Genomic DNA, 13,778 nt, shown 5'->3' on the forward strand with positions numbered 1-13,778 from the left:
TTCTTCTCATTGCTTAAAGGTCAATGAGTAACATCATAGTGGGGGAAGGAAAAAATTCTCCTTATTTATAACGATTGTTGACATTTGTTTAACTAGATATTTCTATTTATAAATACCATTATTCTAATCTACCCTATTTTGTTGAGTCTTTTATATTATAAACCCCAATGCCAAATGTGAGGAAAGACGTCACTTGTTTTGTGTTAACTGCAACATAAACAAAACAGCAGAAGTGACACCTTCCTCCCCAGACTATGTAGACAATATTTTTACATAAGATTCTTCTCAACATGGTAGAAGTAATTACAAATTTAATTTGTTGAAACAAAAATATTAAAATTCCCAGAAGATAATTACTCTAACTTGCAAGTCAGGAATATAATCGATGTGTTGATGCCAAACTATACAGAAACTGTCACTCACTATAGTGTTCCTTTATGCAAGTCTTCCTTTTCGCACTAGTATAGAAATATGGCAACAACACTAAAATAAAAGCAGCACTTTCAATGGACCTTGAGTTTGGGTTAGGAAATTGTCGACCAGGATTTTCCAAACATGATCTGACTTAATTTGGGGGCCTGACTGTGCCATTGACCTGACAACAATCTAACTTAGAGCATTCCTTGTTGTGTATTCTCTTTTGGGCTCAATATTTACAATATGCCATCATGCTTTGAAAAAATTAAATGCTTCAGAATGCGAATACATTGGAGTTAACCTAAAAAATACTAAAATCAAAATCAAAAACAAAATTGCATTTCAAAAACAATCAAGTTGATTCATGTGTCATAAAACAATTTGGGATTATGTGTTCTTTAAGACTAAACTTTAAGAGCAGAGTATGTTGAGCTACCAAAGAAACTAAACACTGAGCAAAAAGAATATCTGGTTTAACAATCGTTAATGAAAATGCAAATGTTTGTGCTTTCATTGAATAGGAACATAACTCTAAAATAAAAAATACATCTTATTATTTAATTAGTAATATATTACAGAGCAACTGAACCAATTAGACATTCTCAAAAGCACTCCTGGAGATAGACTTGAATTTCTCCCTTGTATTACTCAGGACTGGAACTTTCTGTAAAGTTTGATCAGGTAAAACATGTTCAGGTATTGATTCATAACTCTGTTTTAAAAATTTCCCAGATATTCTGCAACAAGGTAATAATTTTTTCACAATTTAGAAAAAGTGCTTTGAAAGTGCAAATGATTTTACTAGATTTTTAAGTTGCCCTAAATAAAATTAAAAAAAGTGATTTTTATAAATTAAGATGTCAAAACTTCCTCTTAACCTTGACCATAAGACCACATTACTGTAGAGAGAGACTGAAATCTATTCTTATATTTAAGTAAATGTTGCATCCTTCTATTATCATAGCTTACTAGCCTACAGAGAAAACCTTAAATGGAGTCAAGAACCAAAAATCTACTTCAGAAAGTGAGTTGTTCTCTATTACTTTGTGTGAGGAGCCCTAGCTATGTTCCTAGGGCTATGCTACATACCCAGGGAAATAGTGGATATAGAAAATGACCTGGCTCTTTAAATATTAAAACCAAACTCTTGGAATTATACCAGAAGCAGATGGTTGGACAGCTCTCCCTGTCTGTCTCTCTGCCAATAAAAGCAACTGCACAACTCAGGGGAAATGTGCTTTAAGATGAGTAGCCTATGGCCAGTAAAGTTTTAAAAGGGTGTCAAATGTTAGTCCTGAACAAAGTGCTAGGCAGGAATCTGCAATATAGGCAGGGAATCGTGCTTCATTTCTCTACAGAATATGCTTATTATTTTCCCTGTTTTCAAGCCAACCTCCTTCTTGATGTTCCCATTTATTTTAGTAGCAGCCAGGCAATATAGCGGTTAAGAGTATAAATACTAGAATCAGACCACCTGGGTTAGAATCTGATCTTAGGCAAGTCATCTAACCTCTTGGAAATTCAGTTTCTTTATCAATAAAATGGAAGATATAATAATACCTCACAGGGTGGTAGTAAAGATTAAATGACATAATCAATTTAATTGATTTATCACAGAAATCTAGCTTATGACCTGTTCAACAAAGGTTTAGAATTGTTATCAAGAACATCATCATTTTCCCAATTTTGCATTCCCAGTTACTCAAAACAGGATTATTTTTCTCTAATTTTTCTTCTCCATATGATTTATTCCTGCCTCAGACCTTGTGAAGTGTGGCTCTAAAATATCTCTGGAAGGTCCCTTTATTTTATTTATTTATTTTTAAAATATATCTTTATTGATTTCAGAGAGAGGAAAGGAGAGGGAGAGAGAGATAGAAACATCAATGATGAGAAAGTCATTGATTGAGCCCACAACCCAGGCATGTGCCCTGACCTGGAATCGAACCCCGATCGCCTGGATCCTAGGTCCACGCTCAACCGCTGAGCCACTCCCGACCGGGCGGGTCCCTTTATTTTAAACACTGAAATCATCAATGTATTCCACCACCTCTTGGAATATGCCTCCTGGATGGAATATGCCTCCTAACTGGTTTTCCAACCCAACTTGCTTTCAGACTAATCTTTTTAAATAGAATGCTGGATCTGAAGCCATTGTAGGTTAGCTAGGCTGTTTTAAACATTTTAAACATAGCTAGGAATTTAAACGTTCCTAGTACCATTGTCTGTGGGGAGAACTACTCTGCTACTTTATAAAATTGCCATATCCCACTCCACAGCACAAGACCAGTGCTCCCTCTACAAAAACTGGAGAAACTGTGACAAATATGTCATTGCCAAGGGTGCAATTGTGATATGCTATGTAAGGGCAAAGTTGTGTCTGCTTTGCTTACCACTATATTCCCACAGCTAATCACAGCACAAGGCAGTAGATCTTCAGTAAATATTTGATGAATAAATAAATGATTTAATTAATTAATGGTATCACAGATAACACTAAAAGCCTTATTTTTGTGTAATTAAACATCTGGTAATTTCAGATCATCCAAAGAGAGTTTGCATTGTTGCTTGGCATCCAATTACACGCCATGTTCCATTTAGCAGAAGTTGTGATAATTTAGTCATCATCTGGTATGTGAGAATAGGAGAGTCATTTATAAACTTGAATGGTGAGAATTCAGACATGATTAACAATGTGAACTGAAATCAGCATGGCAGCCAGATCCTAACAGTTCTCAAATACAAGAAATGGAGAGAAATTGATTCTAAGAAACAAGAAGCTGTTGATGGGAAAGAGAGAGTACAAGAGAGAGCTTAACTAATGAGAACCATTTCTAAGTAGATGGAAATATGTTCACTATTGGTTTCAGCCCAAAGAACAAGTAGCACATTATATTTTGAAATTTAAAAAAAAAAATTCAGAACACTAACAATGGGTGTTGTTGTTACTCTATGATTCTAACACAGTATTCCTTATGTATATCGAGAGAGTACGAGCTTTAACTGCTAACTTATGTCCTGCATCACACATGTTCAACAGCAGCAAAGGCGCTTAGGTATTGATGACATTCTTAAAAAGAACATGGCATAAGTAAACAGGAGATGGCCAAATTTTTCAAAATCCATCAGAGAAGTTAGATGCCTATTTATGTGACTGTTTTCAGAAGACTGACCTCCAATATCTGGTCTTAAGAAGCTCTAGAAGCTAACAAATAATTGAAGGATTTAAAAAATAGATAGTTCTTATAACCTTGAAACATGGGTATGTTACAGACTAAAATAAGAATCCTAGGGTAACCAATCATTTTACTCTCCTATCCTTTTTATATTTGATGTTTCCTCCTGCATTATCCTAAGTGATCCTCGCAGCAATAGGATGAAAATATTGCACCATTCTTCTGGGGAAGAAATTGTGGCACAAGGAGATGAGGTGATTTGCTCAATATCACATACTTAGCATTTAATCATATAGTCCGTTGGTTGTTACCAGAGTTTGGGTCTATCCATCTGAAAAAATGAAAATACTCCATGCCCCTTCTGTCCAACCTCCTTTCAGGGGAGATACACTAAGATAATACATTACCATCCCAACTAGCACCTTACACTTTGTAGGTAAATGTGTAGGAGAAACGATTTACTTGGCCAACTGTGTGGTGTGTATCACAGGGCCAGAGTGGAGCACATACTCTAAGCTATGTCACAAAGGTGATGGAAAAGAGTAGGTACCTGTAAAGAGAAGCATCCTAGGATGTTGAGATTTCCTCAGCCTACACTAAAGGTTGCCTGCTTAATGTTAAATCATAATGGCCAGACTTGAACAAAGATAAGTGAAAAAATATAAGATGCCAATGTTTCTAAACAAACTCAAACATCTGGCCCTGTGTAAAGCACAGGCTCCCCACTGTTCCCTTCCATCTACCTTCCCATTTGTGACCTATCCAAGAAAATGAAGGCTGTCTTCAAAATCTCCCACAGTGGAAACAGGCCATGGGTTTCAGAGTAACATCAGTGGGAAAAATTCCCATCTGGAATTTCTTGGACAGATGGGTGGTGACTCTTATATTCAAATCCCTTTAATAAGTATATGAGTAGATGGGGGATTCTCTAGCACAAGCTGGATTCTTTTTTTTGGGGGGGGGTAAGTATTACTGCTTTCATGCAAGAGACCACTCTACTGTGTAGGCAGCAGGACTATTTATAAACTATTTACCACTACCAGCCCCAGTCATCAACCTCCAAAACATGAATTTTACATGGTGAGGTTCTCTATTAATGTCACCAATCAGAGAGAACTGATTGTGAAAAAATAGCATGATTACACTAGCTGCACATGTAAATGTTCCAATAATGATTTATAACTCAGACCCTTTGAGATTATTGTTTGTTTCCCACCAGAGCTGGGTTAGCATCTAGCTAAATTCTGTATTCTCTACCCACACTTCCACATCCCTAAACACATAGGTACATTCATAACCCTGCTTTTTTTCCTGCAGTTTTCAAAGCTGATGGCTGAAAAGAAACAAGCTCTGGGCTGAATTCTTACTCTGGTTTCCCTGACCTGGGAGTGTGAAAAGATCTGGATTATTTCAGGGATTCACTATGAGCTTTCCACCCTCTTCTGTGTCTCATCATGTCTTGCCTGCAAAATGGGAATTGGAGGAGGCAAAGGTTGCATATTTCTGATTTAGCATTATTGTAATTTGGGAAATTAAAATTACAAAGCAAATGCCAAGAAAGAAAAAAAAAAATGTTGAGAGAAGAAACCAAGTAACTATAAACTGGCCTCTAAATGTTCTTTAGAGGGAAGGTATTATAAAGGAACAGAACAGTCATGGAACTGTGCTTTTGGGATCTGGGTGCGTGCAGAGCTGAGAAAGCTTGGGTTTCTGCCAAGTTAGAGTTCCCGGCCCCACCGGGGTCCAGGCCTGAGTTTGGGAGAACAGAATCAAGGGTCAGAGGCTATTGTGACCTGGACAGAGGCAGAAAGACCGGACAAGCAGAGTTCCTTCTCTCTTGTTCTTATCTGAGGGAGCAAGGAGTGGGTGGGCACTTGCCTGGAGTGCAGGTGAGGCAGTGTAGCCCCAACAGGATACGGAGCTCTCCTCTTCCCTCACAGACAACCCCCACTCCGATCCCAGCACTTGGACTCCATCCCGCTCCTCCCTTGGCCCCTCCCTGTGCCCGCCCACGAACTCCCACCCAGCTTGAGACTGCATCATAAGTATCCCCAGATTTGGGCTTGCAGCAGCAGAAGGCAAAGGAGGGGGAAAGTAGGTGCTACTAGGGCTAGCGCGATCTTCTCCTTTTCCAACCTGCAGCCCAGGACGTTGATTCGAGCCGCGCCTTACCGCGCAGCCAGAAGATTCACCATGGTGAAAATCGCTTTCAACACACCGACCGCTGTGCAAAAGGAGGAGGCACGGCAAGACGTGGAGGCCCTTGTAAGCCGCACGGTCCGAGCTCAGATCCTGACCGGCAAGGTATCGGTCCCCACTTCACTCCTGACTGCCTTCTAGGGTCGGGACAGTGGGAAAGGGGTTGTTTAGGGGGAAAGAAAGGGGAAAGTGATAGAAGACAAAATGAAAGCTGCCCCTGCGCTCCAGAGAAGTCCCTTCTGTGCTGTCTTTGAGGTTTGTCCAGTCGTCCCTGATCTGTCTAATCTCTCCACCTTCTGCTTGCTGTGCCCCACACCCCTTAGCATCCCTCAGGTCTTGGCAGGTTCCTTCAGTTCCAACTCACGCTGTACGTATAGGAGCAATGTTGGAGGAAGTTTGAGGAGAACCCCTGGGACCCAATGTCACTTTCTCCTGGGGAACATGTAAGGGGCTGGGGATCAATGAGAGGCACACAGCCCAGTCCCCAGCTCCAGGGACCCACACAGCTTCTATAGGGTCGGAACTGACAGAGTCATCAAGGGCAAGAGATTTAACTCTTCTTTTTTCCCTTTGATTGTGTATATAAGTATTTCTAGGATTAATGAATGTTTGCAGGGGTGCTGTGGGGTGGACCAAGGGCTCCTATGAGGAAGCGATATGTTGCGGAAGTGTGTGTTTGTGTCCACCCTTGTGTATTTTCAGTTTCTCCCTGGTCATACATAAGGAGTGTTAAACATTTGCTAGGAGCTGTCAAAATTTAGGTTGGTTTTCGTTAGAATTTGGGATGTTCACTGTGCCCTCTTACTACAAGAGTCTTGTAAGTTTTCAGAGTGATATTTCCAAAAAAACAAACAAACAATAAAACCACTCTTGCATAAAAAAATTTTTTGAGGGTTTTCTTTTTAAATTTTTTTTTTCTTTTAGTACTTCTTTATTGAGCAATATCCCCTCTAGCTCTCCTCCCCCATAGAGAGATCTGTCACAGGTCCAACCTTGTAATTTTAGCTTCTAGCATTGCCAGGAACTGGGGAAGTTACTCCCCTAAAAAATGTTAACCATTATTTATTTGGTCAAATTTATATTTCTTTTAAAAATCTAACATGTTTTCAGGGTTTGAAAACTATTCCTCCTTTTCCTCAGTAAAATCTCAATGTTAAAAGGCAGAATTGTATTTTCTTCTTCTATAACATCTGTACAGTATAGAAATTTGCAGATCTGCCCTAACTTGTCTTGTTCTCTCCATAAAGTTTTAACTTTTGTGCTCAGAGTGGAGATCTGAAAAGTACTTTGAGTGAATCCAGAACCCATGTGGTAAAACTTATTATGCACACAATTTGAAATGCTAATGTGTTTATGCAGAATTTTTATCACGGAAACTTTCAATATTTATTCCAGCAATCAAGCTAGCTTTTGTGAATTAGTATTTCAGAAATCAAAAGTTGCACCCCCTTGCATTGTTGAGGTTTTGATTAAATGACAGGTCAAATATGTAATTGCCTTACTTTGTAAGTGAAACATGGTCAAATTTTTGGGAGATCTAATTAGATGTCAGTAGTTAAATATAGCCACACAGTAATTCCCTTTTTCCCTCACCACCGAAACTTCATGACTTGTAATTGGATTCAGTTAATATGGAAGTACTACTTCTGCCAGGCCTGTGGTGTGATGAGGAATAAACAAAAATGAGCATCTTCACTACAATTATATTTCTCTGATAGATGTTGGAGAAGCTCCCACAGGATTCTGATCTGGCCACTATAGGACATTGATTTAATATTTGACAAATTATATTCTGATGTATTAATCAGATCATCAGAGATTGAGCACAACAAAATAGTAGGTCAGCAGTCATAACTTTAAAATACAGTTCAGAGAGAAATTAGCTATGGTAAATGACAACCTCCACCACCCTGAAGCTCAACAAACTTAAATGAAAATAAATCTTTATTCCTAGCATGGTGGGAAATTTTATGAAATTGAGACTCTACTACTTAGACTTTGCTTAATTAAAAAATGCCATGAAGTACTGGAAGGAGAAATGAATTTGCAGTGCAAATTGCTCTTTTCATATCTCAGTGACAAGAAAATAAAAGGAATTCATTTCTCTGAGAATTTCAAATTAAGGCACTTTGTTACTTATAGCTAAGTCATTCAGTCTTTCTGGACCTCAATTTAATCATCCAAAATATAATTTCTAATACTTTTGCTCTAGATTACAGTAATTCACAATCATAATATATAGTTCTATCTTGTAATGCTAATCTTAGGTTAGATTTTTAAATAAAAATAATTAAAAATTCCTGAAAATTATTAGGAAAAAGAAAAGCCTTCAAAGTTTCTAGACTATTAATGGCAGGTTTGATTTTAAATAAATTTAGGTAAGAATATGTGAATACCAAATTTCTTTGAATTTAAAACAAAAATCATTGCTTGACAAATTATCAAATGATTACCTCTCCTGAGAATCCATGCATTTATTTTCACCATTAATTGAAAGTTAATCAGGCCCTATATATTACAGTAGTTGTCATGGAATAGAGCTAATGTCATCCTGTACACCAAAAATGTTGTGGGTTCAGTTCCCCATCAGGGCACATACCTTGGTTGTGGGTTTGCTCTCAGGTCAGGGCTTGTACAAGAGGCAACCCACTGACGTTTCTCTCTCACATCAGTGTTTCTCTCTCTTTCTTCTTCCCTCTCTCTGTAAAATCAATAAACATATCCTCCAGTGAGGGTTAAAAATAAAAAAGAATAAAGCTAATGGTCTGAAAAACTTGAAACAATTCTATTTACGTACCAGTCTGCATGATTTAGTCTCTGATTACCAATTACTAGATTTCTGACTTCATTTATTCTACCCTTGTGTAATAACATTTCTGGGCATATTGTGACATATAAGAATGTGACTGGAGGACTCCTTGGTCCACTCCCTGGGAAAAGTACAGTTAATTGGTTACTCATTTGTTTTGGTTCTTTCTTGTTCCAATTCTTAAACAAATTATGAATTTAACAGAATTTTACAGTCACTGTTACACACAGAGCTTTTAATCTCACTATGACAAATGCTGTACTTTAGAATCTAGTGTTTTACCCAGAACTTGGAAAACATTATTTCATTCATGCAATGCACAAATATAGAACATTGAGTGACATTAGGAAACTTAATTTTTCATTAAAATTAGGAACATTATGAAATGTATATCACCATCAATATTTTAATTTCTGAAATAGGAGAAAATGGCATATACCTTCCTTATAGAACCCTTCCTATAGAACTTAATTTAAAAAATAGATTTCTGAAAATCAGTTAATAAATCAAAGGATATTAATTCACTTTTAAGTTGACAAACAAAGTTGATTTCTAAAAAATAATAAAGAAATATAATTGTATGCCTGAAAGTTAGTGATTATATCACTGTACAAATCCCAAAAGTAACAACTTCCATTTATTTAAAGAGAATAACAATCCAAAAATAAATAGTTATTTCAGCTGATTCTAGAAGTATTTTGAAATAACTCTATATTATACTTATATTTGGGTTTGGAAAAGCCAGAAGGAAGATAAATATAATTAGAGATTTTCACATCTGTTAAGCATCGGAAATTGTCTTGAAAATTTTTTAAGCTAAGTTGACATCTAAAAATATCTTGGCCTAGGAGATGTATCAGTGAAAAGTCTACTACGTGGGATGTCTGTGACTTTACTGCCTATGTTTTCTTCCAAGATTTTTATGGTTTCATGACTTACATTTAAGTCTTTTATCCATTTTGAGTTTGTTTTTTTGTATGGTGAAAGTTGGTGGTCTAGTTTCATTCTTTTGCATGTATCTGTCCAATTTTCCCAACACCACTTATTGAAGAGACTGTCCTTACTCCATTGGATACTCTTGCCTCCTTTGTCAAATATTAACTGACCATAATGGCGTGGGTCTATTTCTGGGAATGTATCCTAAGAATCCTGAAACATTCATCAAAAAGGATACATGTACCCTGATGTTCATAGTAGCACAATTTACAATAGCTAAGATCTGGAAACAGCCCAAGTGCCCATCAGTAGATGAGTGGATAAAAAAGCTGTGGGACATTTACACCATGGAATACTATGCAGTTGTAAAGAAGAAGAATCTGGTACCCTTTGGGACAGTATGGATGGACCTGGAGAATATTATGCTAAGTGAAATAAGCCAGGCAGCCAAAGACAAATATCACATGACCTTGCTTATACGTGGAACCTAAAGAACTTAATAAACTGATGAACAGAATAGATTCAATGACATGGAAGCATAGATGAGACTGATGAATGTCAGAGGGATGGAGGAGGGTGGGTGAGTGGAGGGGGAGAGAGTAACCAAAGAATTTATATACAGATATACACAACCCAAGGTCATGGACAATGGTGGGGAGAGGGACTGGGGAGGGGGAAGGAACAGGGTGGAATGGGTCATTGAGGAGAAAAAGGGACATCTGTAATATTTTAAACAAAAATAAAATTAAAAAAATAATAAATAAATAAATAAATAAATAAATAAATAAATAAATAAATAAAAATGTCTTGGGTTCTACCCTAGCCGGTTTTAGTTCAGTAGTTAAAACTTTGGCCCTGCCAGGCTGGGCGTGGCTCAGCGGTTGAGCATCGACCTAGGATCCAGGCGATCAGGGTTCGATTCCAGGCCAGGGCACATGCCCAGGTTGCGGGCTCGATCAATGACTCTCTCATCATTGATGTTTCTGTCTCTCTCTCTCCCTCTCCTTTCCTCTCTCTGAAATCAATAAAGATATATTAAAAAAATAAAATAAAATAAAATAAAATAAAATAATAAAATAAAATAAAATAAAATAAAATAAAATAAAATAAAATAAAATAAAATAAAATAATAAAGCTTTGGCCCTTGGGCTGAAGCATCTTGGGTTCCATTCAGGTCAAGGACATGTACCTTGGTTGCTAGTTTGATCCCTGGCCCCAGTTAGGGTACTTGCAGGAGACAACCAATCAATGTGTTTCTCTCACATCTCTCTCCCTCTCCCTTCCACTCTCTCTGAAAGCAATGGAAAAAATATCTTAAGGTGAGGATTTAAAAAAAAAAAAGTAACTTGGGTTTCAAGAGAGGTATATTGTACACAATAACAACTATGTGTCTAAAAGTGCAATCTGTTTTTTGTTTTTGCTTTTTAATAAATAGGAGCTTCGAGTTGTTACCCAGGAAAAAGAGGGCTCCTCTGGGAGATGCATGCTTACACTCTTAGGCCTTTCATTCATCTTGGCAGGACTTATTGTTGGTGGAGCCTGCATTTATAAGTACTTCATGCCCAAGGTAATAATAATTATAATTCTTATAATTTGGATTGCTAATTGCTATACATTTAGTAGCAACTTAAATAATTTTGTGTTCTTTACCAGAGAAATGAAAATTTAGGGAAAGTTTTCAAGTTACCTTTAGTTTATTAAATTGATTACTCTTCATGGTGATAACTGTACTCAACAGTACTCACCTTCTGGGTGGGGGTGAGAGGTTGGAGGGATTGAGCAAAAAGGAAAAGAAAAAAAGAAAAAACTCATGGACATGGACAACAGTGCAGTGATTTCCAGGGTGAGGGAGGTGGGTGGAGGGGAAGGAGGGTATAGGAGGATAAATGACAGACAGAGATTTGAGTTGGAATGGTGAACACACAATGCAATGTGCAGACAATGTATTGTAGAATTGTGCACCTGAAACCTGTCTAATTTGTTGACCAGTGTCATCCCAATAAATTCAATAAATAGGAAAAAAAAACAACAGTCCTCACCTTGTCAAATGGTACAATGAATTGATATTACCATGAGAAATTATTGAAAAGTCATGATGTTGCATATTAGAAGGTTTTAATTCTTCCTTTCTGTCTTTTAGAGTACCATCTATCATGGAGAAATGTGCTTCTTTGATTCTGAGGACCCAGAAAATTCCCTTCAAGGGGGAGAGCCCTACTTCCTGCCTGTGACTGAGGAGGCTGATATTAGAGAGGATGACAACATTGCCATCATTGATGTGCCTGTCCCCAGTTTCTCTGATAGTGACCCTGCAGCAATTATTCATGACTTTGAAAAGGTGAGTTTCTCATTCTTATAGGTATTCGTGAATTTTCTATTTTTTTCTTAGTTCATTGGTAAATATTAAATCTGTTCATAAATATAAATTTTTTGCAGCAAAGTTTTTTTTGTTCGTTATTAAAAACACAGCAGTTGATTTTGAACAAATATAACTGTTTGTTCTAATGGTATTAGGAAAATCTGCAGCATTGATACCTTTTCCCCATTCCCTAACAGGGCATGACTGCTTACCTGGACTTGCTGTTGGGGAACTGCTATCTGATGCCTCTGAATACCTCCATTGTTATGCCTCCAAAAAATCTGGTGGAGTTCTTTGGCAAACTGGCAGTATGTATTTGAGATGTCAAATTTTTATATAAGCATTTCCAAATAATTTTGCTTTTTTTAAAAAAAAAATAATGATTTGAGCCAAAACATTCCATTTCATTGAAATAATTTTCAAATAAAAAATATGCTATGAACCTAAAACTGCTCTAAAAATCATTTATTTCAAAAAGTGTTTTCAAGGATTTCTCACTTTAGTCTTTTTTTAAATTTTTAGAGTGGCAAATACCTACCTCACACTTACGTGGTTCGTGAAGACTTGGTTGCTGTGGAGGAGATTCATGATGTTAGTAACCTTGGCATCTTTATTTATCAACTTTGCAACAACCGCAAGTCCTTCCGCCTTCGTAGAAGAGACCTATTGCTGGGTAAGCAATTTATTCTTTCCTTCACCCTGTGTTATTGGGACACTGAAGGAGAGTGAGGGTGGAGTACGGGGAAAAGTGGAGAGCAAATCTAGATATGTTTTCCATTACACACAAAAAACTAACAGCCACTTTTTGGTGTGCCTTTCCTCACAGGTTTCAATAAACGTGCCATTGATAAGTGCTGGAAGATTAGACATTTCCCCAACGAATTTATTGTTGAGACCAAGATCTGTCAAGAGTGAGAAGCAACAAAAAAAGAGTATTCTTAGTAATAAGAAGTCAGAAATTTGCAATATGACTTCAACATTAAATTGTATGGGATACTCAAGATATTTACTCATGCATTTACTCTGTTTCTTATACTAAAATGAAAGGGGGATAACCCTACTAAAGACTACAAGCTCTTGTCAATTTTTAGTTTAATTGACATTGCTTGTTTACAACTGAAATTAAATAATTCTTATGTTTTTCTTATAAACTTTTAGGGTTTAGATTTCTGAAAACAGCATGAATTATGTCAGCTAGTATCCTGACAATAAATTCCATCCTTTGTGTTCTTTCTTAAGTAAGCTCTTCACTCATTCATAAGGTAGAGCATTTTTAAATTTAAATACTTACATTTGTTTTTGACCATTTTTTGTAAAGCATGTCAAATATCTTATCGTTGTTGTTTTATTTTGTGCAACTTTGTTGAATTTAGAAATTACATCTTTGCATTTCTGTTAGGTGCTCAGTAATAGATATGACTTATATGTGAAAAATTTTCATAAAGAAATCATTTTTACTAATGCAGTGATTTTTTCTCACTGATATCTGTATTGTGAAATCCACAAAACTGTAGAAGTCCTGAATGCTGCAAGAAATTTAGGTTGTATGAATTCTACAACCCTATAATAAATTTTACCACATTCAACCACTGTTTCTCACTAAAGGTATACTTAGTGTGAACAATTAACATTACTTTTTTGTCTTTGGTGTACCTGCAATAGATCTAAAATTATGAGCTTAATTCTCCCCTTACTCCCACTTCCGCCATTTACAAATTATAATATCATATATTTTACTCTTTTTGATATTATTTCAAGTACTCTTTTATAAATACCCCATAATTGGCTTACATGTAAATTTAACTTTTTGTGAGAGCTTCCATAGCAATTTCAAACTTTTTTCATAGAAAATAGCCATATACAGCTATGGTAGGTCACTAAG

At 36.6% G+C, this 13,778-nt stretch overlaps 1 protein-coding gene across 1 annotated transcript; it reads left to right on the forward strand.

Annotated features, from left to right (window-relative positions):
- The first annotated feature begins 5,620 nt into the window (after nt 1-5,620).
- Nucleotides 5,621-13,482, forward strand: ITM2A (integral membrane protein 2A). Its single transcript, XM_016213214.2, has 6 exons — nt 5,621-5,897; nt 10,973-11,104; nt 11,678-11,875; nt 12,094-12,204; nt 12,419-12,569; nt 12,723-13,482. The coding sequence occupies exons 1-6, from the start codon at nt 5,787-5,789 to the stop codon at nt 12,809-12,811; spliced, it is 792 nt and encodes a 263-aa protein (XP_016068700.1). The 5' UTR covers nt 5,621-5,786; the 3' UTR covers nt 12,812-13,482.
- Nucleotides 13,483-13,778: the final 296 nt, after the last annotated feature.

This window comes from Miniopterus natalensis, chromosome X (genome assembly GCF_054644295.1).
Source record: "Miniopterus natalensis isolate mMinNat1 chromosome X, mMinNat1.hap1, whole genome shotgun sequence".
Lineage (NCBI taxonomy): Eukaryota > Metazoa > Chordata > Mammalia > Chiroptera > Miniopteridae > Miniopterus > Miniopterus natalensis.